Source organism: Moschus berezovskii, chromosome 17 (assembly GCF_049115385.1).
Source record: "Moschus berezovskii isolate FMDL1 chromosome 17, NW_MosBer_1.0, whole genome shotgun sequence".
In the NCBI taxonomy this organism is placed as follows: Eukaryota; Metazoa; Chordata; class Mammalia; order Artiodactyla; family Moschidae; genus Moschus; species Moschus berezovskii.
The window spans coordinates 16,571,669-16,599,125 of record NC_142476.1 but is presented as its reverse complement, the minus strand read 5'-3'; the positions used below and the strand labels follow the sequence as shown (position 1 = coordinate 16,599,125).

Sequence of the window (27,457 nt, the reverse complement as noted above, 5' to 3'; positions counted from 1 at the left end):
GTCTGCTTCAGAAGCCTTTGGTTGCCTTTTGTGATGCAAGGCTTCATTTCCCCTGTAAAGGAAAGTCAGGCAGCAAGACCACAGTGGAAGTCCTGGGTTTTGCTTTTCGACCTGGACACACTTCCACTCTTATCATGCCAGGGGGTCTCCGCAGAGAAGGAAATCAGAGAGGAGCTGAGGGTGCTGGGCTTTCTGCCCCTCTGGGCTCGATGCCGCGGTCCTCGTGGAAGAGCCTGGACTGGATATCTGTAATCCTGCGAGCCCACTCAGGATCTCAGAGCATGGTCTCCAAGACCGTGCCTTCCCGTCCCGCTCCGGGTTCCGTCATCTGCTCCTCCGGCTCTCTAGAGCCCTCGGTCTCCACCGCCACAATCCTGTCCATGATGAGGCTGACCGCCCAGCTCACAGTTTCTGTAATGCAGTTTACCAACATCCAGAACAACTCTTGAGGAGTACGCAGCTCCAGGATCAACTGGGTGAAGGCGGGTGGAGTCAGGAGAAGCAGTTTTTTCTGATAGAAGATCAGGATGGAGCCCCTAGAGTCTCAGCCCCAGGACTGGAGGGGGGGTGACTGGGGAGAAAGCACCCCAGGTGCGAGTGGAGTTCTTTGTCTTTATGATGCTGGTGACAGGATCAAACTATGTGAGAAAGTAGGGCCGGTCACAGGGAGAAAAATAACAACCCTCCAAGTCAAAATAAACAGACCTTGTAAGGGGGAAAAAAAGTGAACAATTACCGCCATTTACGTGTCCTGCTCAGGCTTTCTGCATCGTTACCACACATTGCAGTCTGCATCAGGTTTAACACGGGGTACGTTTTACCTGGCTTCCCTGTTTTTACCTGATTAGCAAAAATGCTCACACTTGTAAACTCAGGTCCTTCCCAGTAGATTCCTTCTGCAAGGCTGTTCTCAGCTTAAAACTTAAAAACCAAGAAAAACAAAAAGGAAAGGAAATGAGGAAAAAGAAGAAGAAGAAAAAAAAAAAAATCAGAGGAAACCTGCCCTGGATTATCTGTAAGGCTGACACCAAGGGGTTAAAAGTTCAGTGGAAGTGAGCTTGCAGAAGCTGGGGTCGCTCTATCAAGTTGAACAAGGCGTCTGGGGGCCCTTACAAAACCTTTTTTGGCCTCGACAGCGGCAACCCCGGCCTCCCTCCTAACGTCCTCCGCCTTGGGGACTAAGCGGGAAGCTCACGTTAGTGGCAGCCAAGGAGAGGGGCTGGCCGTGCCAGGACCGAAGAGGGAGGGGAGGGGAAAAGCGAGTTTCGCCCACCCCGCGCTCGGGCGCAGGGGCGGGGAGCCGCGCGTCCCGGCCGGGCCAGGCAGTGTCTCGGGCGCTGCGCATCTCTCGGGGTCGCCGCGGAACGATGCTGGGCCGCAGGGGCGCGCGCGCGGGGCGCGGGATGGCGCGGGGCTGGACCGCGCTCTGCCTGCTGAGTCTGCTGCGTGAGTACGGGCCGCGCGCCCGCCCGCGGGCCGGCGGGGAGGGTCGGCGCTCCCCGGGGGCAGAGCGCGCCGGGCGCAGGGTGCAGGCGACCGCGGAACCGGGCCCCCGCCCCACCCCGCGCCCACGCCCACTGCCGCGGCCCCTGGCTTGCTGGCACTGAGGCCGCTCCAACGGAGCCCGGTGGGGCCGGCCCCTCACCTGCCAGTCGGTGGCGGTGGGACGCGAGGGAAGGGGACCCCCTGAGTGTAGCCCGGGGGTCAACCGGGCGGCGAGCCCCAGGCCTCCCGGAGTCAGGCCAGCTCTGGAGATGCCAAAGGTGCGCGGAGCGCAGAGCTGGAGCCAGAACCCGGGGAGAGGGGAGGAGAGAAGAAAGGAAAGGAAAGGAAAAGTTTGCAGCTGATGGTTCATAAAGCAAGCGGCCCCGGAGCCGGAGCCGGTTGCTGGAAAGGGAGCGCTGGCGCCCACGTCCTACCAGAACTGGACCTTCAAGCAACGGGAGCGAAGCCCGTCTGGGAGGCCGGGTCAGAGGTCCAGAGGCCAGGGAGGCAGGCTGAGTTAGGTGACATAGGGAGTTAGCAGTGAAGAAGAGCCCGTCAGAGTGCATTTAAGATGGGAAAGCTAAGTTAAGACTCCTCTGGGCATCCACACCTGCTTCCCTGGAGATAAGGGACGGGTGAATTGAATTTGTTCCGTACTCTGCCTGCCTCTCCCCACCACAACCGCTCACCCCGGCACAAATTCAAGCTCGTTGCATTTTGGGGGATTTCTTTCCCTGCCCTGTTCTCCAACTTCTAACTAGTGGACAGGCCTGCAGACTAAGGGGCACTCCTTTGCTTATTCAGGCAGGCCTGGATACTTCTTAAGCTCTTGCTGTCATTTCTGTTGAAAAGAAAAAAATGGGTAGGCACGCAATCAATATTCCTAATTGCTTTCATTTGGGGATAACACTCTCTGCCTCATCTCATGGAGCTCAGATGGATTTAAATATTATAGGTTATTCTCTTATTAGCTCCAGGTTCTGCTTCCAGGCCTCCAGGGCTCCCAATTCCCTAGTCTTAACTGCATCCTAAAAGCCACCCACCAGGGCCCCTCTGGGTGACCTGGGTCAGCCAGCCAGGCCTCTTATGCTCTCTCCTGTTGGGCCTACCCAGTTGGAGAGAGACTCCAGGCCGGGGGGAGATCTGTTAGGCTCTGGGCCGACTTGTTTGGTGGACCCAAATGTGCTGTTTGGGACCGGGAAAAAAGCCTTAGAATGGGGAACGGCCTTGGGAGCTGTCTGCACCTCACAACGGGCTGAATTGACCGGCAGCTCGGATTCCTACCCGATGCTCCATGCTCTTTTGGCTTCACAGCTCATGATGACCTGGTCCCGGGCCGAGTGAGGCCCACCCTTTTCTTATTTCCTCAGCTGGCCAGTCTCAATCTCGCCTTGGCCTGCAGCGGAGGGGACTCGAAAGCGATTTAACCTCTGCAGAACCCTGGGCAGACACACAGAGAATTTCAGCATGTCTGCTTTGGGGATGAGCAGCGGGGCCTGGGTCCCTCCGCTCGGTCTTGCCCCACTGCTCAGGCCAGCCTGCGGCTTTATGCCTTTCCCAAGAGCTTTCTGGGGTTTGTTTTATTTAATACCAGGAGTCATTTTCTGATATATTGTGGGGTAGGTGAAATGAGTGACTATACCTGAAATGTTGACGAAGGGACATTGCAGAAATTCTGTGGTATGGTTACTGTGAACTTTAGGGCACCCCCAGAAGGGAGGCCTGGAGTTTTCTTCTCTCCCGGAGCTTTGTCCTGGGAAGGTCAGTTTTCCGTCCCTGTGAGAAGCTGTCCCGGGCTTGAACCAGAAGTGGACTTTCTCCATTGGAGACAGGGTCACTCTGTGGGGTGACCAGAGGCAGGGTGGGGTCTGACCTGAGTGTGTGTGTGACCAGAGTCACACCTCCTGCTGGGAGGAGAAACCTTGCAGGTAATTAGGGAAGCCCACTTGTCAGGCCCGGGGTATCTGTTTCCTCCCAGGCCTGTCTTTCCTCTCAGGCCAGCACGTCCCACCCCTTCACATTCCTCTTCTTCCTCTGGGTCCTTCGTGTCTGCTGACCCCACACCCATATCCTGTCTGGGGCTGTGTGTAAGAGGGGAAAAAAGAAAAGGGAAAAGAATTTTATCAGATATTTTCCGGAGGGGAGAGACTCCACCCTTGACTCGCTGCCACATGGACACCAAGACGGAGCAGCCTTGGGACCTCTGACTAATTCCGTGGTCCCCTGCGCTCCCCTTCCTAGGGCCGGCCCAGCTGGCACTGCCTTTACAAACGCAGGTTTCCCTTGGCATTCCTGTTTGACTGATAAAAGGAGCCTGGGCATCTTTTTCTCATCCCTTTGGCTCCACCTCCTGGGCCTCTGTGTTCACTAGTTTTCAGCTCCTTTGGAAGAGTCTTCCAAAGCTCAGGGCCAGAAGGACCACACCGCAGCAGATAAACTCAGGCCTAGCGTTCTTACAAAAGCAAATCAAAAGGAGCAACAATTCCACTTCTTACCACCTCGCTGCCTGATTTCCTTTAGTTCCTGGGCAGGAGGGCGCAGGCCTGCTTTCATGGCTGGGTGGTTACCCGGCTCCACCTTGAGGGTGCCTGGGTCTCCCTCTCCCATTGACTTTGCTGGATATCACTAAATGGCCCTGAGTGTGGGGAATTGAAAATCTGAAGGTATGGAAAAGGAATAAAACACCACCTTCCAAAAGAAAATGCTCAGCGTTGCCAGGGCAAAATTTCCATATTTTTCTGGGCTTTGACTTCCCTAATGAGAACATTCTCTTCCTTCCTCAGCTAAGAAATAAAAACACAGTGTCTACACTTTTTAGTCTCAAGGGCCCTTGACTTTGCTACGGAGAAAGATGCATGTGTCTTGGGAGAATGTGGTAGAAATGAGGAGGGATCTATACCAGAGTGTGCGTCCCAGGACATACACCCTGGATCCTACTAGAATGAATCACTTCCCTTTGGACATAAAGGGAAAGGCCTCTGGCTTCATTGGGAAGTCTGCTCCTGTTTTAAGAGGGAAAAAACTGCAAAGAACCCACCCCTGCTACCTTCCCGGAGAGCACCATCTCTAGGTAGCCCGCTCCATTGTTTAAGAAAATGCCTTAACAAGTCTTTTGTTGAGAAAACCTGGACCCTCGCACAAACCTTTGCTGGGCAGTGGCAGACAGGAAGTTGAATTGCTGGGCGTGATAAAATAAAGTGGAACTTTGTATTTGATGAACCCAAGAGAATTTAACTTATATGCAGAGTACATCATGAGGGACACTGGGCTGGAAGAAGCATAAGCTGGAATCAAGATTGCCGGGAGAATTATCAATAACCACAGATATGCAGATGACACCACCCTTATGACAGAAAGTGAAGAGGAACTAAAAAGCCTCTTGATGAAAGTGAAAGAGGGTAGTGAAAAGGTTGGCTTGAAGCTCAACATTCAGAAAACAAAAATCATGGCATCTGGTCCCATCACTTCATGGGAAATAGATGGAGAAACAGTGGAAACAGTGTCAGACTTTATTTTTTGAGGCTCCAAAATCACTGCAGATGCTGATTGCAGCCAGGAAATTAAAAGACGCTTACTCCTTGGAAGGAAAGTTATGACCAACCTAGATAGCATATTAAAAACCAGAGACATTACTTTGCCAACTCAGGTCCGTCTATTCAAGGCTTTGGTTTTTCCAGTGGTCATGTATGGATATGAGAGTTGGACTGTGAAGAAAGCTGATCACCGAAGAATTGATGCTTTTGAACTGTGGTGCTGGAGAAGACTCTTGAGAGTCCCTTGGACTGCAAGGAGATCCAACCAGTCCATCCTAAAGGAGATCAATCCTGGGTGTTCTTTGGAAGGACTGATGCTAAAGCTGAAACTCCAATACTTTGGCCACCTCATGTGACGAGTTGACTCACTGGAAAAGAGTCTGATGCTAGGAGGGATTGGGGGTGGGAGGAGAAGGGGATGACAGAGAATGAGATGGCTGGATGGCATCGCCGACTCGATGGACATGAGTTTGAGTGAACTCCGGGGGTTGGTGATGGACAGGGAGGCCTGGCGTGCTGTGATTCGTGGGGTCACAGAGAGTTGGACACGACTGAGCGACTGAACTGAACTGACCTGAACTGAACTGAAGAGACAAAGGCTAAAGGACTCCGAGCCCAGGAAAGCATAGAGAGAGGAGGGAAGCGCTTGGAGCAATAGGGGAACGGTAGTGAGTGGAGGCGGAGAAGGCAATGGCAAGCCACTCCAGTACTCTTGCCTAGAAAATCCCATGGATGGAGGAGCCTGCTAGGCTGCAGTCCGTGGGGTCGCTGAGGGTCGGACATGACTGAGCAACTTCACTTTCACTTTTCACTTTCACACATTGGAGAAGGAAATGGCAACCCAGTCCAGTGTTCTTGCCTGGAGAATCCCAGAGAAGGGGGAGCCTGGTGGGCTTCCGTCTGTCGGACACGACTGAAGTGACTTAGCAGCAGCAGTAGCAGTAGCAGTGAGTGGAGGGTGGAAAAGACCTGGCTGGGAAATTTCCTTATGGTGCGTCCCAGCTGTTTAGCACGGGAATGTCTAGTATTTCAAGATTATGCTGTTGTCTCTTCTGGGTTGTGCTGTAATCTCCCTGCATGATCTTAAATCTTCAGTCAATTCACACTGGCCTTGCAGCACTGTTGGTGTTGCTGTGGGTAGGAGGAATAAAGCAATGGGTATTTGGCAAGCCCATGGTACAGCAGTGTAGAACGAGAACTACTGCGGCCCGAGGACAGAGCTATAAAACAGGGGTTCCTGGAAATGATGGACATGGAGGAAAAGGTGACCAGGAGACATACAGGCCCCCTGAGAGAGCTGATTATATTAGGGTTCCCCGGGAAGTGGACAGGGTCCAAGGCGTGCTATTGGAATATTAAAGGGGAGTCTCAGAACCCTGGGAACACTCAGGTCGCAGACTCTTGGTTTATGCTTACACCTCAACTTAGCCTCTGTAGCATAGGAAGGCATCAGCCTAGACCTTTGATCCAGTCCCACGTGACCCACACCCGCCGAGACCCAGAGCATGGAGGCTTCCTGAATGCTCCCAGGAACATGGGTACCTTGTTCTATCCCAGAGTCGTTTATTCTATTAAAGAAAAATCTTATGATTATTAGCTTTTTTTTCTTTTTGGTATTGCAGTGGAATTATTCTTTCTGTAACTTCTAGTCATTGATTGTAATTCTGTCTCTTGAACTCTCATAGAATTAAATCTGATCTTTCTTCAGGACAATCCTTAACAACCGTTCTAGTCTGCCCCACGAGTTTACAAATTCATTGAGGACAGGGATTTATTTAAACTCTAGTGACACTGACACCTAACAGTGGAAAGGTGTGAGAATTGGACTGTGAAGAAAGCTGATCACCAAAGAATTGATGCTTTTGAACTGTGGTGCTGGAGAAGACTTTTGAGAGTCCCTTGGACTGCAAGAAGATCCAACAAGTCCATTCTAAAGGAGATCAATCCTGGGTGTTCATTGGAGGGATTGAAGCTAAAGCTGAAACTGCAATACTTTGGCCACCTCATGCGACGAGTTGACTCACTGGAAAGGACTCTGATGCTGGGAGGGATTGGGGGCGGGAGGAGAAGGGGACGACGGAGAATGAGATGGCTGGATGGCATCACCGACTCTGTGGACATGAGTTTGAGTGAACTCCGGGAGTTGGTGATGGACAGGGAGGCCTGGCGTGCTGTGATTCATGGGGTCGCGGAGAGTCGGACACGACTGAGCGACTGAACTGAACAGTGCTGAGTCTGGTTCTCTACACATCACTGGTGCTTTGGAAAATTAAGAATGAATGAATAAGTGAAGTGAATCTTGAAGAAGATTGTTTATTCTCTCTCCTCAAATTCTTCCTGTCTGGATCAAAGATCAGTGAACTTTTCTTTTTTTCTGTAAAGGGCCGGATAGTAAATATTTTAGGCTCTGGAGTCCATGTGTGGTCTCTGACACATAGTCTACATCGTTTTATTTTACAACACTCTAAACCTGTGGAAGCCATTCTTAGCTCACTGGCCAAACAGCACACAACCCGTGGGTCAGATTTGGTCCACCAGCGCCAAGCACCAACCACTGATCTAGATGAAATAACAGCCCTCAGCCATATGACTTTTTTTCTAGAACTTTCCTAATTCTGATTATCCTCTCAAGGGCATTCCCTTAATTAAATTAATTTCCTCTTATAGCATTGAATGAGATGGTTCTATCAATACAAAGAAGTGGTCAATGTGAACACTCCTGATGCAGTTGCCATTCAACCCAAGTGCATATTGTGAACTCAGAAAGGATTGTGTTCAGCGCCTTGAGTTAAAAATAAATAAGTCTAAGAGAGGGTTCCGGCACTCAGGAAATCTGCGATGTAACTGAGGGGACAAGACCTACACTCAGGAAACAGTGTATATGATCTTCTGCCAGATAAGTCGTGCAGATATATGTCTTAACGTCTCCTAGAAGCAGGAGAAAAGGGACCTGTCCTATGTCCTAAAGATAATCACTATTTCTGGAGCGCTTAGCAGACAGGCAACTGCTTTACACCCCGCATCTCCTTTATTCCTCCAAAGAGCAAGGAGGAAGGGGCTATTTTTATCTCCATTTCACAGATAAGGTATAGAAAGGGGAAGAAGCTTCCCATGGTCATGAAGCTAGAACTTGGTAGAGGAACCTTTCAACACAGTCCAATTACAGAGTCTGGGCTCTCTGTTCTGGGGCTCTCATGTCTTCTCATCAGCCGTCAACGCAAGCTGCAGGCTCCCAGCAGAGGCCAGCTTGTTCCTTCTTTCAAGCTCTGCAACTAAGATATCCAAGATCTCCTCCAGGAAACAGCTCTCAGACCAGGTGCTAGAACCTGAAAGGGTGGGCAGAGTGGGGCTGACTGAGAACAGAACCAGCAAAAAAGAAAGAAAACAGCACCATTACAACTCAGAGGGCTGTGACAAACAAGACCAAATCACAGGGAAAACATCTCTTAAAGCACAGGAATTCACTAATTTAGGTGGCAGAGCTTTCTGGATCTCTGAAGATTTGTAATCGCCCTTTAAAGTTTAAAAAAATTTTCAGTATATTAATTGTAAATAGAAATCTTTTAAAAACCTATTACATACGTTTCTGCTTTCTCAGTGTATTAGGGGGAAAAGGGCTTTAACCTTCAGACTTAGATGTATCAGGAAAATCATTTGGTTATGGCGCAACTCAGTGCCATTGTTAATTCTTGTTCAGTCGAAAAGTCATGTCCGACTCTTTGCGACCCCATGGACTGCAGCACACCAGGCTTCCCTGTCCTCCACTATCTCCTTTGCTCAGATGCATGTCCACTGAGCGTGAATGCTTATCAAAGTGTGTATTTTTTATTTACTCTGACCACAGATGGTTCCAGGCTAGTGTGGGTTTTAATGCTCGTGCCTGGTTTTAATTTGTCACTGTTTATTCTTTTTCAGCTGTTGCTTCGCCTTGTTGTTTGCTTCTCGTAGTCTCTTACTAATTTTTAGCTTTGACTAGGATAGCAGATAAAGACATTTGTTAGAATTCTGTGTCAAACAAGACTAATTGCCTTTGAAATAAGTATCTGTAAGCTAAATGCATGACATTTACAATTCGTGGCATCTCTTTGGCTTCTTGGAATCCTCATGTCTCTAACTGCCCAACCCCTTGTCTCCTTTTATCCCGAGTTCATGGGCTGAGATCAAGTAGGGTAGGTAGGGGCAAATGGTGTGCTTCAGGGGACACAGCTGATACAGAAGAAGCGAGAGGTGAACAGCAGGAGACAGGCGCTCGTTCAAGTTTAACTTGTGGCATAATGCTCTGTTGGTTGGGGTAAGGGCCGTTCCTCCAGTTTCTCGAGTGAAACGGGGTGCAGGCTTCATTGACCTTCTCTTGGATCTGCCTGGGAGGCTGCTATGACTTCCATACGCAGTTGGGGATGAGAAGCTCAGATAAAGAAAGACCCGCCTTGGATGGTCTAACGCCAGGGGCATGTCGGGGAAGACAGGATAAATACAGACCTGTGTCGGTCTTGATTCTTTTCATCGCGTTCCTCCAAGACCCATTTCTTCACGGAAGCACTAGAGGGGGAGCCCTAGAGGCTGTGAAAACAAGAGCCCCCCTCACCGACAGTCTCCAGGCGCAGCGCCTGGGTCAGGATCAGCCCCCAGGGCTCTGCCAAGGCGTTGCCTTGCCCTGCACTAGCTCGTACATACCCCATTGCTCAGCCTTGCCTCCCTGCCTTTCCTCTTGGTCCTGTCTCTCAAGGGTCTCACGGGCTTCCCCACCCCACCTAGGCTCGGGGATGTGAAGCGGTTGGGGTTCCCTCTTCATCTGCAGACAGATCCTGCAACCTGTTCGTCCATTCTTGGCAGAGGGGCCGGGGGTGTGGGGGGAGGCAGCCCCAGCTGGGAGCCTGACTCTGGTGGCTCAGGAGCTGGCTGGGGTGGAGGGTTGCTTCATTCCTCTGGAACAGCCACCTCTGTGCTCAGAACGGGCAGCGGGTCTCTCTTCACATCTGGAAAAGTTCAAAACTGTTTGTCTGGGTGAAGAAGGCCCTGGGGGAGGGGGTTCAAAAGCATGACGTAACCTCAGCCAGGCCCAGATTTTGTTGGGGAGAGGAGAGGGCTGGGCCAGGCCGGGCCAGCTGGGATTCCCAAGAATCGGTGTCCTGGAGGGAAGAAGGAAAACAGGGTGGGCAGGAGCAGGGATGTCGAGGGAGAATGCCAGTGGCGCCTTGGAATGGTAACCTTGGGAGGATGGTCCTTCAGTTCAGTGTCCAAATGTTCCCACCACCTGCCCCCTGCACTGAACTTAGACCTTCGGGTCGGATTGCTGAGAGGGACTTGTTGTTGTTCGGTCGCTCAGTCGTGGCTGACTCTTTGCAACCCCATGGATTGCAGCATGCCAGGCTTCCCTGTCCTCCACCATCTCCCAGAGCTTGCTCAAACTCATGTTCATTGAGTCGGGGATGCCATCCAACTATCTCGTCCTCTGTGGTCCCCTGGGAAAGATAGAAAGCAGCAGAAGAAGGGGATGACAGAGGATGAGAGGGACTGATTGAAGGACAAATCCACTGGGTCTGCTTCCCCATCTATTTTATTTTGAGAGATTCATTCCTCCCACCCCCAACCCCAGCCAGCCAGAAGCCCATCTTTTTCTTTCCAAAGTGTGGAAGATGCATCCTGATCCTCAATAGTTTGGACCCCCTGACCCTCTTGCTGCTTCTGCCCAAGGGTCAGCTAAACCTCGGGCGCCCCATGGCTCCTTGCCCTGCATGAATGACAGTGTTCCCCCTTGGCTGAAATCTCGGTGACCGAGGTTCTTTGAAATGGAAATAGTGATACCATGTGTTCCTCCTCCGCTTGTGCCCCATAATTTTCAGATAGGTGCTTTGTACTCAGCAGGAGTACCAGCCTGCCTGCAGCAGGCTGGGAAGAGAGGTGGATGACAGAGAGACTTGACACCACCTTTGGGGGAAAATTCATTGCCTTGAAACCATTGCCTAACTGCTGCCTTGAGGCTGCGCAAAAGAAGAGGTGTTCTGCATTTACCTGGAAACCTCTGGAAAGCACAGACTCAGATCTCAATCAGAAAATTTGGAGACGGGCTTTAGGGCGCCCTGGGACCCTGAGGGGCCTTTCCTTGAGGATAGTATTTCTGGGTGTGAGCTCTGGATGCCAAGTCTACCTCTAATTGTTATCCCATAAATTATATGTCTAAATACTTCAACTTATAAATCAGGCCAAAAAACTGGTAAATAAAATATCTTCTATCTTCTTAAAAATGTACCTTCACGGCCACCTGGAAGGCCAGATTTGAATTTAAGACTCTCAGAGCCTTGGGGTTCAGTGTCACGAGGGGGCTTAGCCGAAAGAGATGGTCCTTGGCCTTTGCCCACTCTCTTCTCTTTCTCTTACCCGGGGCTCTGGTCCATACACACTGTAAGGGACCATGTATGCAGGCAAGGGACACCCCACCCACACATTTGAGCTCTAACCTTTCCCTGCACACTGGCCACCCTTGAGCTTGGAGAACATTCCCTGGAGCTACAGTTCACCCTTAGAAGGTTGGACCAGGAGAAGAGTCCCATGCAGGTCCTCCAGTAAGCAAAGAGCCATTTGGGCAAGAAGTTCTAGGACTTCTGGTCCAAACATATGATCTAGAAGAGAGGGTGCGCCCCTGTTGGCCCCATGGACTCCTCACATTTTGGGAACAGGGAGGGCAGGAGAAGGAGCAGCGTGTAGGCTCTTAAGCACAGGGTCCATACAGGTAGCTTTTCCTTCCTGGACCTAAGGATGGCACCGCTGGGCACCACAGGAAACATAGGAGGGTTAAGAACCTGCAGGAAAAGTTTCAGAGAATAACTACTTCTAGAAACATTATACTATAGCATCTGTTATCTCGTTGATTTCCCCAACAATCCAAGTAAGAAAAGACCCTCATTTAAAAATTAGTACACACATGCATTATAGAATTCTTGGCAGAGCCAGAACCCAGCTGTCTGTCCCCACGGCATTTGATGAGAAACCAAGTCATATGCTCTCTAGTCCATCGGCTAGATTCCTAGGTCAGAGTTTCCCAAAAGGAATCTTGGGCTTGTGAGCCACAGTGCCTCAATTTAAAAAAAAAAGAATAGGTTTTAAGGCCCTGAGGGAAAGAATGAAAGGATCTGGGTAATGGGGCAAGCTAGGAAGGAAAGAAGATTTTTTAAAGGATTGCATAGAGATGGTGTGAATCTAGTGGTTATTCCGAGTTAATAAATTGAGTGGAGAGAAGGATACATTCAAAAAGAAATAGAAGCGCATCTTTTCCCACATTTTAGATCTTGGCAATATGTATTCAGGTGTAATTTAGAATTTTTATATTCTACTTAGCCTATTATGAGCATTGCCTCATATTCTCGTGCTGCTATAATTGTGGCATATTTTTGTTTGTAGTGATTATGTTATGCTGAGTGCATATAACATTTACCCTATTATAATTCATTTAGTTGCTTGCAACTTTTCCCTCCTATAAATAATACTATGCTAGGTGTTTGGTGCATGCAAACTTTTCTTTCTCTGTTTCCTTGGGGAAAAATCTAGTGGGAAATTAGTCAACTGTCCAGGAGGCTGTCCTTGCTCTGCTCTGTTGCCTGGGGATGTTCCAGATGGACTCTCCCGGATGTCAGGAAACTGAATCAGGTGATGCCGTGAGGCCTCAGGATGATCTGAGCTCTGATGTTTCTTCTTGATTTCTCTATAGCTTCTATGGAATTCACAAGTGTGACCATGACTTCTAATGACACAGTGTCACTCAGCCCAGGAATATCTTCACCTGTCCCTGCAACTACGTCCGACTGGAGAAGCACGAACTCAAGTACTTTTAGAAGCACCAGCCTCTACAATGTCTCTCAGGACAGCAGTGGGACCACAGCAGTCACCTTAGGTAAAGATTTCTCATCTCAAGCCCCCAGCAGGGTGCTGCTGGCACTTGGGTAAAGCGTTAGGATATTTGCAAACCACCTCTGTGCTCTGTGTTCCCGCACAGACGGAAACATACAAGCTCCTTTTAATAATGGCTTGAGTATCATGCTTAGGGAACCCTGAAGTATGTCCTAGACAATTCTTCCTGTAGTGACAGCTTTCTCCAGTCAATGTCTGGGCTGCTCGTTCTGATCAGTAATTCTCCCTGTACTCCTGAGTCCAGCTTAGTGATAAAAGAAGAATCTATGATCTTTTCTAGGTAGAGCAAACCGTGTACAAATTGGGGGTCTTTGGTGTCTCTAAGGTACCAGTTTCAGAGTTCAGTTTCAGCGTCTTGGAGGGCACTTCTAACACATTCTAGATTACAGCTATGGTTCCAACAGCTGGCTGGAAATGAGTTGCCAAGGGTTAGGACATGAAGTAATTTTTAACTCCCCAGATTCCCTTTTCTGGGTTGAAGTCCGAGCCTGTGTGAACGAACTGAGATGTGTTTGTGTGTTTGTCTGTGTGTTTATGCCACTGTGCATGTGTTCACTCTTGTGTATTGGTCAGTTCCAGCGTCTGCAGTCAATTTCACATCTACCTCTGAGATCCTCCCAGTCTCTGGAACCGTGAACTCTTCTGTCCAGTCACAGACCTCTTTAGCCACCACAGCGTCTTCTACCCTCATCAGCTTTGCGACTTCAAAGGCGACTTTGCAGCCCAGCACGGTTCCTGGAAATATTTCGGATTCCCTATACAATAGTACCAGCCCTGTGGCTTCTTCCACTAATACCTCTCCATCATTTTCTCCTACCCAAAGTATCATCAAGGTGGGTGAATTGGGCTAAAAATGACAGATTACCCCCCTCGCTTCATATGTATGCAAGCTCTCTCCCTTCCCCTTCACCTCTGCTTATCCAAACCAACGAATTTTGATCATGTAGGAGTTCACATGAGAAATACGCAGCTTAAGTATTGCTGAAAGGGAGAGAAAGGGTAGGAAAAGGATAGGGCTCGGTGGCAAGACTGCTCTGTGCCGTGGGCATAATGTTTCTAGAGAGTGGAGAGGATGCTCAGAAATCCATCCAGTCCTCGGTGGTTCTTTCTTATACCTCTTGGTCTAGTCGTGGACCAAGGTACCACTCGCCTGTGGGCATATTTGGAAACTATCTTGCACTTAATGGCACTGCTTTTCCCAAAATGTTTAGGGCGAATACCATTTCCTTTCTGCGAGAGGGTTTGGTGGTATGCCAGGTGTAGAGAGGCAGTGAGAAGCTCAATCTGCCTTGTTCAGTCTTGGGGCATGTGGCTATCAACAGCTTTCAGCAGGAAGAGTAGAAAATGTGAGGGCATGGAGCCTGCCAGCAGGCATGGAAGACCTGCCTGGTTTCTGTTTTTAAGGGAGCCAGAATAGAAATCTGGAGAGTCCCAGGGCCCAAGAGGAAAATGAGTGTCATCAGAGTCTGCCTGGCCACCTCATTATCTGTTCCCCTGCAAGTGTGTAATTCGCTGGAGGGAAAACAGCTCCAAGGGGAAAGATCTTACCCTCTTCCATTTCAGCGCCATCCAAGCCAATGTTTACCAAGATTGCAAATAGCTACTTGCCTGCAAGCCCAGGCTAGTAACTAAAGTTTTGACTATACGATGTGTTAGGAAGTGAGGTGAAAGAAGAGTATGTCTTATAACTTTCTAGTCTCCTGACAACATGTTTAGATTTCCTTTTTTTAAAGCCTCTTTAAAAACTATGTCATAGAAACCAAACCAGAAAAGAGCGGGAGGGGAAGAAATGATGCTGACTTATTTACTTTTTTTTTTTTTAATACAGAATGAAATAAAATGTTCCAGAGTCAAAGAGGTGAAATTGACCCACAGCATCTGCCTGATGCTCAATGAGACCTCCAGCTGTGTAAGTCAAACCCCTCTGCCCATTCCGTCCCCCTCCCTCTCCTCCCGGAATTTCTTCTGAACCTTCTTAAGGTGAGGAGGCAGGGGCAGTTTAACGTGGACAGGCTGCTTTGCATACGGAGCTTTGGATTTAGGGAGTAAGAGGCCCCATCTGGTGGACAAAGAAGGCAAGGATGATTTTATTTAAATTTACTTTCCGCCCTCCTCTATGGTATTATATAGGTTTCTCAGGTGACTCAGTGGTTAAGAATCTGCCTCCAATGCAGGTGACGTGGGTTCCAACCCTGAGTCGGGAAGATCCCCCTGGAGGAGGAAATGGCACCCCACCCCAGTATTCTTGTCTGGAAAATCCCATGGACAGAGGAGCCTGACGGGCTACAGTCCATAGGGTTGCAGATAGTTGGATATGACTGAGCACACACACATGCATGTTGTAATATATAGTCTGATTTAGGTTTGCTTTTATGTTAAGAAAGTCCTTTAGGAAATATAAACTAGCCACCTAAAAGATCAATTTATTTATTATTATTTTCATGTAAGTCTTTAATATAGAGAATTTTTTGCTTAAATGCTTCATTCTCCACATAACCAGTTCCCCCAGCATTATTTATTCAACGATTCTCTCCTTTATTGACTGGAATTCTCCCTTTAGTTTGTATTAAGTTTTTATGTGGCCTGTGCTGTGCTCAGTCACTCAGTCATGTCTGACTCTTTGCGACCCCGTGGACTGTAGCCTGCCAGGCTCCTCTGTCCATGGCGATTCTCCAGGCAAGAATACTGGAGTGGGTCGCCTGCCCTTGTTCAGGGGATCTTCCCAACCCAGGGATCGAACCCAGGTCTCCCACATTGCAGGATTCTTTACTGCCTGAACCAGCAGGGAAGCCCAATAATACTGGAGTGGGTAGCATATCCCTTCTCCAGGGGATCTTCCCAACCCAGGAATTGGAGTGGGGTCTCCTGCACTGGAGGTGGATTCTTTACCAGCTGAGCTACCAAGGAAGCCCTTATACTTTTATACATCAATACTTTCAATATCTAGCCAAGCAGGTCTTTGCTATACAAAGACCTGTATATAGACATTTTTCATCTATTTTTTAGAAAAATTTTAGAAACAAGTCAAAAAACCCTACAAAACCATTAAAATTTTAATTGGAACCACTCTAAAATCTCACCACTTTTTTCTGATTTTCCTCTGGTATTGTTCTGTGTCTTTTACTTTTCTAATTTTTAAAATGTTTTTTTTTTCCTATAGGTTTTATGGATTCCTTAAGATTTGTTTATTATATAGATTTTGCACAATATATTCCAGTTGATTGTTTCTTGTAGATTAGAAAGTTCATTGAGTTTTTCATATTTATCTTGGGTCTAGCTATTTTCTCTAACATGCTTATTAATTCCAGGAGTTTTTTTATGATTTTTTTTTTCACTTTTAAGGTAAACCATCACGGAATTTCTCATAATGTGCTGGTTTTCCCTTTCTTTTTGGTAGTTATGGCTTTTCTTTCCATTTCATGTCTTATTGCGTGGCAAACTGTACAGCATTATATTAATTTTTAATGATGATAGCAGATCTCCTTGCTTTGTTTCAGTAAATCCAGTTTCCTGACAGTAACAATTTCCTGGATGAAAGAAAGGATGATAGGAAAAGAGATATTTACTTACAGAAAAAAGCATTTTCTTATAAGTTGGGAATCCATTTCAGGGAACCATATATATGACATGTGACATGCATGTGTTGGAAAGGGTCTGGGTAAATATTGTAGTCTGTAGAGGGTGTTACGTTACTTATTTTTGTCCATTTTGACTGTTGGTATCTTGTGATTATCAGTGGGTCATTCTGACTCACAGGTCTTCTAAAATAATACCTAAGAAAATTATTTAACTTACAATTTTAAAAAACAAAAGAAATTTGGAAGACATAGGTTCACGCAATGGGAATAGCTAAGTGCAACTTGTAAAATAGTTAAGCATGAATATGCAGTGTGTACACGTTAAGATTCTGTGTGTTTCTGATGCTGATTTTCAACTCTATTCATTTAAAAAACATTTTTTTTTTTTGCCCAACAGTTTGCTAATTATAGCCAAGAAAAATGATCATCTTCTCTCTCTGTATTATCTTGGCTGAGCACTTATTTTCCTGTGCATCGCAGTAGTCTGTGCCAGAATACTAATTCTTCGTACAAACGATTTAGAGCTAATCACAGACGATTTATTCTAAATGTCTGTCCACTGCTCTTCAAAGTTCACGTTTAACGAGGGTCATCGTACCAGATAAGTGCCAGAAACTTACTGCTACTCCAGAAATAACTGCTTTTACTGTGCTGCGGTCTCTCTCTCTTAGGCCTTTACTGTCTAATCTACTTTGTGCCATAGCTGAAAAGATCTGCACTCGACTGTAATTTGGGGAGAATCTGCAAGTAGGGATGTGGAAAGATAGTAATTCCTCCAATATCCTAAAGCAGGCTTCTGCGCTGCCCGTGATGAATCAGTTCGAGAGCGGCACCTATGCAGTGCTGGATTTTTTTTTCTTTTCCTTCCACCACTGTTGATCCCTCTGTCTTCCTGGGGGGTTCCTCTCTCCCAGCCCTCAGGCAGCATTGCCTCCTATTTTCCTCAGTCATCAATCCTTCTTCCAGAGTTTGGGCCACAGCTCCTGTTCCCCAGATTCCTTTTCCATGAGTCCTACTGCATGCTTCTCTGATAATCAGCCTCTCCCTGACAGTGCTGTGGTGCCTCCTGATTTTCCTCAGGTTGCTTTCGCACCTTGGGCGTCAGAGGGCCTTACGGCCCTGGTTCTCATTGAGGGGAAACCCAGGCTTAATGAGAAGCATGCAGGACATGGGTCCCCCTAACATCACGTACCCTCCAGTACTTATGTAATGCTGTCATGCTCTTCCATCTAATATGTCCCCATAACAGAAATAAGCATTGTCCTTAGCTCTCCAGACACTCGTTTTACACCGGTAGACAGTAAGGATCCAGTCTGTTAGCTCTTGCTATGGGGATTACTGGGCCTGTCGTCTGTACATGTGTCCTGTAGACATTTCTATCCCAGCCACTATCCTGTGCTCCTGTGCTTCACCTCTAGACAGAGGTCACCCATGTCAGCCAGAGGATGGTAACCCCATACTTTTGTCAAGCAGCTGTTGCTATATCTCAGGAGCCTCATTAGCAGAACATATCACCCACGTCTGACGTTCATTCTCTCTGCTGCAACGTCAGGGTAATTTACTTTTTTTGTGGTTGTGATTTCCCACATAGTTTTCAGAATGTGAGCTTACTTTATTCTCTTATGCGTGTGTGAGCTGCTCAGTCCTATCTGACTGTTTGCGACCCCATGGACTGGGGCCTGCCAGGCTCCTCCGTCCATGGGATTTTCCAGGCAAGAATACTGGAGTGGGTTGCCATTCCCTTCTTCAGGGGGATCTTCCCCACCCAGGGATTGAACCTAGGTCTCCCACATTGCAGATAGACTCTTTATGGTCTTCTTTACCAGCTGAGCTACCAGGGAAGCCCTTATTCTCTTATTTCATATCTATTGATCCAGGGGATCTACCAAGGAGTCATTTTAATGGTGGTAAAATATACATAACATGAAATTTACCACCTTAAGTGTGCAGTTCAGTACCGTTGAGTACATTCACCCTGTCGTGTGATCATGTTTAGAACTCGTTTCATCTTCCAGAACTGAAACTCTCCACCCAGTAAACAACTTCCCTTTCCCTGCTCCTCCCTCTCCGTGATAACACTACTCTTTCTATCTCTATGAATTTGGTTATTCTAGGTACCTCGTATGAGTGGAATCATATAGTGTTTATCTTTTTGTGCCTGATACATAATCACAGTGTCCTCAAGGGTCACCCATGATGTAGCATGTGTCAGAATTTTGTTTTTAAGGCTGAATAATATTCCATTGTTTGTTCATATCCAATTTTATTTATTCAGTCACCTACGAACACTTGGGTTGCTTCCCCCTTTTGGCTTATGGTTAATAATGCTGTTATGAACGTGTTTGCTCAGATATCTCAACACTCTTCTTTCATTTCTTTTGGTATATCCCCAGAAACGGAGTTTCTGGACCATATGGTAACTCTATTTTTAATATTTTGAGGAAGCCCCATACTGTTTTCCATAATGGCGGCCCCATTTTATGTTCTCACCGACGGGACACAGAAGTTCCGGTTTCTCCCCATCCTCACCAACGCTCAGTATTTTCGACTTTTTGATAGTAGCCATCTGATTGGATGTGAGGTGCATTTGATTGCCATTTCCTAATGATTAACGATGCTAAGCATCCTTTCATGTGCCTACTAACCATCTGTGTGTCTTCTCTGGAGAAATCTCTATTCAAGTCCTTTGCCCTCCAGTTTGTCTTTCAGAACTGCCTTTCTTTAGAACCACAGGTGTTTATCAGCAGAGGTGATATTTACTCAGCTAGCTCACACCTGCCTTGTGCTGTCACATTACTTCATCGGAGGCAGGCTGCCTCCAGATGATATCCCCCAGCCCATGTCTTTCTTGCCCTCCGCTCAAACACTAAAGGTCAGTTTCCATGCAGAAAAAAAAATAACTTGCAGATGGGGGACTGATGAAGACAATGTGTCTTCTGGAAAGCACCTGTGATCTGGGACACCCTAACTTTTGGTCAGCTGCCCACTTGTGTGACTTGTAATGGGTCCTTTAATTATTCCAGTCTCCATATGAAAAGAGGGGTTCTAGCTGCATTGTCAAGCTGACACCAAAGTCAATAAAATACTGAGAGAAGGGGAGGAAGGGAGAGAGAGGTGACTGATCCTAGAGTCTTGACACTGGGTGATATCTTAAAGTTTAGAGAAATCCCTGTCCCCCTCTCCACCTACTCCAGTATTTAATGTGCTTCTGTAACATGCTGAGAGTCTTTGCAAAGTTTGAGAATGCTACTTTAGAAACCTTAGGTGGTTTTATTATGATGATGGTAATTGTTTTTATAAAATATCACGTGCTAGCTGAGGCAGTTAGGGGTCCACCAGTCTGATTCCCACGAGCAACATGGTGAGGCCGTGGCTTCCTCCCGCCCAGTCTCCCATGGTGCCTGCCTGCAGCTTCTCTTGGGGGAGGATGTTTATTTCAAGCATCCGGAGGCGCATTGTGCTTTGTTCAGGATCCACCTGCTTCTGTCCAGGCCCAAACACAATTCACTGATGCTGTTGGATTGCAGAGTAGGAGGGAAGCTGGCTGGCCGCTGTTCTTCCCCTGAATCGAGTCCAAGAAACTAAACAAGGGGCGGAGGGCCCCTGTTTGGAAGTCAAACCACTTGGGACGTTAAGATGAACAACAATTCACTGAGTTCTTGTTTGTCTGGTGCTATGCTTTATGCAGTCTGGGTTCCAAATTATTGAATGTCCATCCATTTCCCTCCCCCTCCTAAGAAGCCTTATGATCTAGCCACAGAGAAATGATAATAGCAGGAAGGCAGAACGTGATTAAACATCGACGTGTGGATTCTAGGCGATACGGTCTAGGAGGTGTTGCTTCAGAACAGCTGCCATTTCTCCCATGCCCACTTGGTTCTAAGCAGCTTGTCAGACAGTCTTCACAGAGCAGCTCTTCAGCCACCACTCCTACCGAGTCTTCAGCTGAGGAACCTCACACTCAGATGAGCTGCATGACTTGCAAAGACTCTAGGAACCAGCAAAGCAAGGACAGATACCCGGTCTGATGGGCGACAGGGACTGGCTTCTCTGAGGAGGGCGGTGGAACCGAGTCTTAAGGGATGAAATTCCAAGGGGAAAGGCCATGTGCTTCATTCCCCGGGGAACCCGCACTGTGAAGGCCGCCGGCTCATACACGCCTGGGCCTCCTCAGGGTGGCACCCACACTTCCAAGGCCCTTCCCCAGCTTCTCCTGCTTACATTCTGTCCATTCTGTGAGGCCTCTTTTGAGACGTTTCTGATAACCCCAGAGCAGGTGTGTGCTCCCTCTCTTGTAAATGTCCACGGTACTTGATTGTGCCTTTCTTGGGGTTCTTACCACATGACTAGCTCTGTCAACTCTGAAGTCTCTTTGGGCCTCAGTTTCTTCATCTATAAAATGGGGAGAATAATAGTATCCATCTCACAGAGTTGTGTGAAACCTAAGTGAGTTAACATGCAGCAAGCACTTAGAACCAGTGCCTGAGACATAGGAAGTGGTGTCTATCTTCATGGCCGTGCGTACACACCAACAGCTCTGACCATGTGGAATTCATTGCTAGCCCTGCTCCACAGACACACCACACACATGACGCACACACAGAGGGATTCATGCAGTCCTGATCACCGTCGGAACAGCTGAGTCTGATCGAAGCAGAGCTTCTTAGGACTCAGCACACCGAGGAGGTGCCTCCTTGTTCGGCTTGTTTAGATTGTGCTGGAGCCCCGTGCCCCTGCCTCTCTCAGGAACGAGAGACATGTCAGCCAGAGACAGCTGAGAAGCCCAGAGTCATCCAGGCAAGGAATTCCCTCCTCTTCATCCAGAAGGTGCTCATGGAGCAGCAAGGCAAGTCCGAGGGGATGCGAGGCCAGAGAGGGAGACTGCTGATCACATCCAGTGCGATGCCCAGACTCCCCACAGCGAATGCTGTTGTGAGGAGCTCCTATCCTGCATCATCTGTCCTTCTCCCAAGGGAGAAGGAGCCGTGGCCTGAGGACTCATCTCTCTGTAACCTCGGCTCTCGGGGACCTTCTGAGGTTCCCACTGGACTTCTCTCTTCTGTGATCCGGAGGTTAGCTCTCCCTGCTGTCTGGCCTCCCCAAAGCCTCGAATTCCATCTGGCAGAAGAAAGCTGGGACATGAGGCCAATCTTGACCTTGCCTTGTGCAGGAGCAAAGGAGCCTGGGTTTTACTGCCTTGAGCCACAGCAATAGGAAAATACCCAGGCTGCTTGCCAAGCTGGGAGGGCCCTGTGGCCTTGCCCCCGGAGCAGTACCGCTCCGCAAACAGGAAGCTTTCTCCTCCACAGAGGCTCAGCTCTGATGCCCCTCACACGGCCCAGCAGTTTTCCCCTCACAAGAAAGCTGTCAGAGCTGCTCAGGCATTTCCTCCCCCGCCATCTGCCATCCGGACAGAGGAGAGAGTGTTGGTTTTGATTCCTTTTCTGGGTAGAGCAGGCCACTCCCTTTGGAGGCTGCTGGAATAAATCCTAGAAGACTGAGGAGGGGAAACAGCCAGGGCTTCTAATTCATCCCTTTCCTGGGACTTTTCTGTTGAAGAATTGTCAGAGTCTGTCTTCTGAGTCTGAGCGCCTGACTGCTGCGGAGAAGTCAGTCAGCAACCTGGAGCAACCTGCCCACCTCATGTAAAACTGGGCTCCGTGTCTCTAGTGGGGACAGGGAATGGAAGACCAGACAAGAGCCCCACTTGAGTTTGAGCCATGCTGTCTGTGAGGCCCCTTGGAGACTTAAGAGGGAAGGGACAAGGATCCCGTTGCGTCTATAGTCATAAATATCTTCTCTACTCCTCACCTCCCTTGGCTTTTCCTTCAATATCTGAGCCTCTTATAACCTTGAAACAGAGGATTTTATCTTCATTTGTGTTGCACTGTGAATATTTTGTGTTATTGGTGATTTCTTTTGAACTTAATTTGGATAGTGTATTACATGGGCAATCCTTCAATAAGGTAAATGGTTCCTAAATTTGTTCTCTGACATTGTAGAGCGCCACCTAAGACCACTTTTTGGTCTTGGACAATTTTGGAGGTTGTTGTTTTTTTTTTTCTTATTGTGTTTTTGCACATATGAAGTTTCCAAGATTTTTTTTTTTTTCACTTGGAATTTTAGGGGAGAAAAAAGGATTCTTTTTGTTTTGAGGGTAACAGTGTGACTTTAATCTGAATTATTGCCTGAGACTCTGGATACAGTGCAGATGATACCAGCGACCTGCTGGCATCTCCTGCTCACCACTTTTCTCTGTTGTCCTAGGAGGAGTTTAAGAAGAACAATGAAGAGAAGCTGACCCGAGTCCTGTGTCAGGAGGAACAGGCCGAGGTGTGCTCCTTGCTCCTGGCCCAGTCTGAGGTGAAGCCTCAGTGCCTGCTGCTGGTCCTGACCAACAGGACAGGTAAGGGACAGGGCTGTGCTGAGGTCCAGAGGGGAAGACGGGCTGAGGTTAGAGGATGCTGGGTAGAAACCAGGCATCGTAGCTCAGAGGGCACAGGTGCCAGGGGGCAGGGCCGTGCTGAGTCTGGGAAAGACCCTCCTGAGATCTACCCTCCCTGTCAGAGCATCTTCTAGAACAGCGCAGGATGAGCTGTTCCAGCTCTAGATTCAGCAGACTCCATCTCTCATTCCAGAATGTTCCAGCAAGATCAAACTTCTGAACAGGCACCAGTCTGACTTGAGAGAGGTAAGTTCTCGGAGATGAGGGGTCTCAGGGGAGAAAGTAATCATATTCTCCAGACCTACCTAGCCTTCCTCTCCACCCTTCTCTAACAGTCTTCGCCCTTCTTTGAAACAAAAGTTTACGTTTCGGCTTAATGAAGAGATACCAGTCTTAAGTCCGTTTAGAAAATCCCTGAGGTCTATATCTTCTTGGGCGTATTCAGTGTTGAGTCACACAGAGGCATCTAGCATGGCTGGGCTCCTCTTCTAGAACCCACGTTCCACAAGTGGAAGACTCTCTTTTCTATGGCTTCTCTTCAAGATGGGCATCCAGGATGTCTTTGAAGAAGATGTCAGCAGCCACCAGAGCTATTCCCGGAAGACCTTGATTGCACTGGTCACCTCGGGGATCCTGCTGGCCATCTTGATCACCACGTGCTATTTCCTGATGAACCGCCGCAGCTGGAGCCCAACAGGAGAAAGGCTGGTCAGTTCTGGGCTCCAGGGCAAAGAAAATGAGGAAGCTAGGTGTCCTGGGGAGGTCCGTGAATGTCACAGAAGGGGAGGAGAAATACCAGCAGAGGCACTTCTGTGCCCTCACACAGGAATGTGTGTGCATGCACAGTGCTGTATGCATGGACAAGTCAAAGCAATATATAGTACACTGCGGGGGGGGCATGAACTGGGGCCCTGCCCCCACCCCCACCATGGTAACAGATGGCTTGTGTCATCTGTTTATTGTTTTCCCTGGGATAGTTTAGCTGGGTACAAACCAGAGCAGGCAGCTAAAGCAGCCACTTCTCTGCAAGCATATTAAAGGCCCGTGGGTACCCAGTGTCTCACAAGAAGGGGACATGTGGAAGGACACTTGACTCTTGAAGTGGTCCTGATGAGGGTGGACAAGGCAGGGTTTGACTATTGCTCTCTGGCCCCGTGACCTCCTCTGGGGAGGTTATTCTACCCTGGGGATGGCCCAGTTTCTGGCGCGAGTTGGCTCTCGAGCTGCCATGGCACGGTGTGGTGCCTCTCCTCTGTCCTTTCTCCTCTAGGAGCTGGAACCCTGAGCACGCTTCAGGAAGAAAGGAGTCTGCACGTGCAGCTGCAGCCCCTCCCCCCCCGCTGCCTCTCCCCTTCCCCCTACCCCTCACCTTGCTCCCATGCTTAGGAGATAATGCTCCTTTATTTATACACCATCCAGGGCGAAGACCCTTATTACGTGGAGAACGGTGGAGGCCAGGGCTATAGCTCAGGCCCTGAGGCCTCCCCCGAGGCTCAGGGAAAGGCCATTGTGAATCGAGGGGCTCAGGAGAATGGCACCGGCCAGGCCACCTCCAGAAACGGCCATTCAGCGAGACAACGTGTGGTGGCTGATACCGAACTGTGACGTGGCTGGGGAGGGGCAAGGCCGGGTGGGATCCGGGGGAGGAGCCCCTCCCTGGGTCTGAGCGCATGCGGCCTCTGCGCTGGAGCGGCCACCCCTCACCGCCCACCCTTTCCCACTGCACACACCCATGGACGCCGTCCGCGGAGCCCCGCCCTGTACCAGGCCAAGGGGCCCTCCTGCCCTCGACGCTCTCAGCTCGCTGCACCCACCTCTGGGCTGCTCTGGGGAAGGGTGTGATGCGCGCAGTCCAGATGCTGAGAAGCTCCTCGCGGGGTGGGGGGCGGGACGGTCTTGCAGCTCCCACACAGGGACCCCTTTCCGCCGCCTCCTCTCTGCCTCATTATAGGAACTCCCAGGGGAAAGCAGGGGCTTTTCTGGGCTGTGATTTCGTCCCACGAGGCGTTGCCTTTTCCTGTTTCTTCCTTGTATTTTTCTTTCTCTAGGAACACCAAAGCAATCCCTCGCACTTGCCCCTTTGTAATGATACAGCCAGATAATCATGCCGTCTTAACCCATCTCCATTATTCCCTGCCTCTAAGGCACTGAGTGTTTGCTCACCCGCTCCCCTTTGGCTCTCTAAGTTCCCCGAGATCCACAGGTAAACCACCCCCCACCCCTACCGCCGCCTCTGCAGACCGAGGCCTGTGCAGCTTTTCTGGCTGAGCTTGGAACCGGACTCCAAGTTTTAGAACAGCGTCCAGAGTCTGTGTGTTTGGAGGACCCGGTAGGGACACCTGTGGACACGTGGGTTCCCACTCGAAGGGCACAGGGGTGAGGGCACGCAGCTTGGTCGCAGTCTCTGCAGGGCCACGCAGAGCCTCTGCTTGGGCTGCTGTTTCTGCCAGCGGGTCAGAGTGGACATGACCATGGGACCAGATCTCTGAGCCAGGCCTCTTGACCCGTGCGCTTCAAAGGAAGCCTTTTGCTCTGAGGCTAGGTTCTGACCGTCACCTCTGTCTCGACGGCCTCCTCCCACCTCTCCCTGACTCCTGGGTTGAGCTGTGGCCTCAGTCTCCCAGAAGACTGCTTTCTATCTCTGTCTCCCCAACCCTGAACCCTTTCACCGCTCTGCACCCCATGTGGTCAGGGCCCCAGGACCCTCACCACAAGCCACCGTTTCTGCAGGTGACCCAGGTCCTCGTTTTTTTTTTTCTTTTTCCAGAAGGGTGAAAAGGGATCCTGATTTCAATGACGGTTGGAAATAGAACTTTCCAGAGATAGGAAGATGGGGTGGACTTTTTGTTTTGTTTTTCTGAATAAAAAATGGTGTGTGTAAATAATGTAATTAAAGTGATACTGAAACACATCTGTTCTGTGTTCTGTGCCAGCTGGGTATGTCTGAGCACCAGAGCAGAGGTCTCCCCATGAGACCTAAGGGGACCTTGCAGGGACGTGGGGGGAGGGACTGGCCATCTCAGGGACTGCTCCCCTTTCTCGGGGGAGACAGGAATGCTGTCTGGGAAGCTGATGCTCCTAGTGCAGAAAAGCAGAGAGAATGCCGACGACTTTGGAGCCACGTCCTTCGTGAACACCTTCTGAGAAGAGGTACATATGCAAAAGATGCCAGACCACGGGAAGGAGCCAGGGCCTGTGAACCCTCAGCTGTCACACCATCCCTGCCCCCAGTTGCGGGCGCAACAGTACGGGACAGTGTAGGAACGTCCCCCTGAGATCTGGCTGCCAGTCCCTGGAGGGGGTGGTTTCCACCTCCGCATTAAGACAGCAGCCTGATGCAAACCTGTCTGTCAGCTTCCCCCACCAGCAGAGCCCAGACACCCCCACTCCACCCAAGCTCATAGGAAGTGGGGGAAGGGGAGCTGTCGGACAATCAGGACCTTCGGGAAAAGCTCCCAAGTGTGTCAACAATGGCAGCGGCGGTTGGGGCCAAACAAAGGATCCTTCCAGGCTTATCTGGCCCAGGCCAGACCTTTCCCCTCAGCAGCAACCCCCCGCCCCACTTCCCCCTTGCTTTTCTCCCACTGCTGTAACCGGACGTTCCTCCCCAGGACTCGGGGAGGCAAAGGGAGGAAGTCTTGAGGTTTCCCTAGAAGGTGATGGTTGGGGGTTGGAGAAAGGGAAGATGTTAATAAAAAAAAGTCAGGCTGGCCTCTGTCTGGTCACACATCCTGACCTGAGAGTGACTGGAGGAGAGTCTGGCCAGGTAAGACCAGTGGTACAGGGTACAGACTCCCAGGAAACCAGGAGGAGAAAAGGCAGCTGGGTCTTTGAAACTCCTTCAGCCTCAGGCTCAGTTCAGCTGTCACTCAGTCGTGTCCTACTCTTTGCAACCCCACAGGCTGCAGCATGCCAGGCTTCCCTGTCCTTCACCAACTCCCAGAGTGTATTCAAACTCATGTCCATTGAGTCAGTGATGCCATCCAACCATCTCATCCTCTGTCATCCCCTTTTCCTCCTGCCTTCAATCTTTCCCAGCATCAGGGTCTTTTCCAATGAGTCAGTTCTTCACATCAGGTGGCCAAAGTATTGGAGTTTCAGCTTCAACATCAGTCCTTCCAGTGAATATTCAGGACTGATTTCCTTTAGGATGAACTGGTTGGATCTCCTTGCAGTCCAAGGGACTCTCAAGAGTCTTCTCCAACACCACAGTTTAAAAGCATCAATTCTTTGGTGCTCAGCTTTCTTTATAGTCCAACTCTCACATCCATACATGACTACTGGAAAAACCACAGCTTTGACTAGATGGACTTTGTTGGCAAAGTAAATCTCTGCTTTTCAATGTGCTGTCAGCCTCAGGCTCAGCAACCTATAACAGGACATTACCCTGAGTTTGTCAGAATGTGTAGGCTTTGGGAGCAAGATGTGTGTGTGTGTTTGTGTGTGTTTGTGTGTGTGTGTGTGTGTGTGTGTGTGTGTGTGTGTTTAGGGGACAGCGTGGGGTGGCAACT

At 49.2% G+C, this 27,457-nt stretch overlaps 1 protein-coding gene across 2 annotated transcripts; it reads left to right on the top strand.

The window, feature by feature from the left end:
• The first annotated feature begins 1,270 nt into the window (after positions 1-1,270).
• CD34 (CD34 molecule) lies at positions 1,271-25,853 on the top strand. 2 transcript variants are annotated; one of them, XM_088845233.1, is made up of 8 exons: positions 1,271-1,446; positions 12,724-12,906; positions 13,497-13,756; positions 14,752-14,832; positions 22,769-22,907; positions 23,140-23,192; positions 23,490-23,654; positions 24,217-24,357. In XM_088845233.1, exons 1-8 carry the CDS (start codon positions 1,368-1,370, stop codon positions 24,229-24,231), a joined length of 975 nt encoding a protein of 324 aa, XP_088701359.1. In that variant the 5' UTR covers positions 1,271-1,367; the 3' UTR covers positions 24,232-24,357. The 2 variants fall into 2 exon arrangements, with proteins under 2 accessions (XP_088701359.1, XP_055274974.2); XM_055418999.2 differs by lacking the exon at positions 24,217-24,357 and adding an exon at positions 24,366-25,853 and having other exon boundaries at positions 1,273-1,446.
• Positions 25,854-27,457: the final 1,604 nt, after the last annotated feature.

Excerpts from the sequence above, each read along its gene's own strand:
- CD34 (XM_055418999.2), top strand. The coding sequence starts at position 1,368 with ATGCTGGGCCGCAGGGGCGCGCGCGCGGGGCGCGGGATGGCGCGGGGC. Across the intron at positions 13,757-14,751 it reads CTACCCAAAGTATCATCAAG|AATGAAATAAAATGTTCCAG; the intron begins GTGGGTGAATTG and ends TTTTTAATACAG. Across the intron at positions 22,908-23,139 it reads GGTCCTGACCAACAGGACAG|AATGTTCCAGCAAGATCAAA; the intron begins GTAAGGGACAGG and ends CTCTCATTCCAG.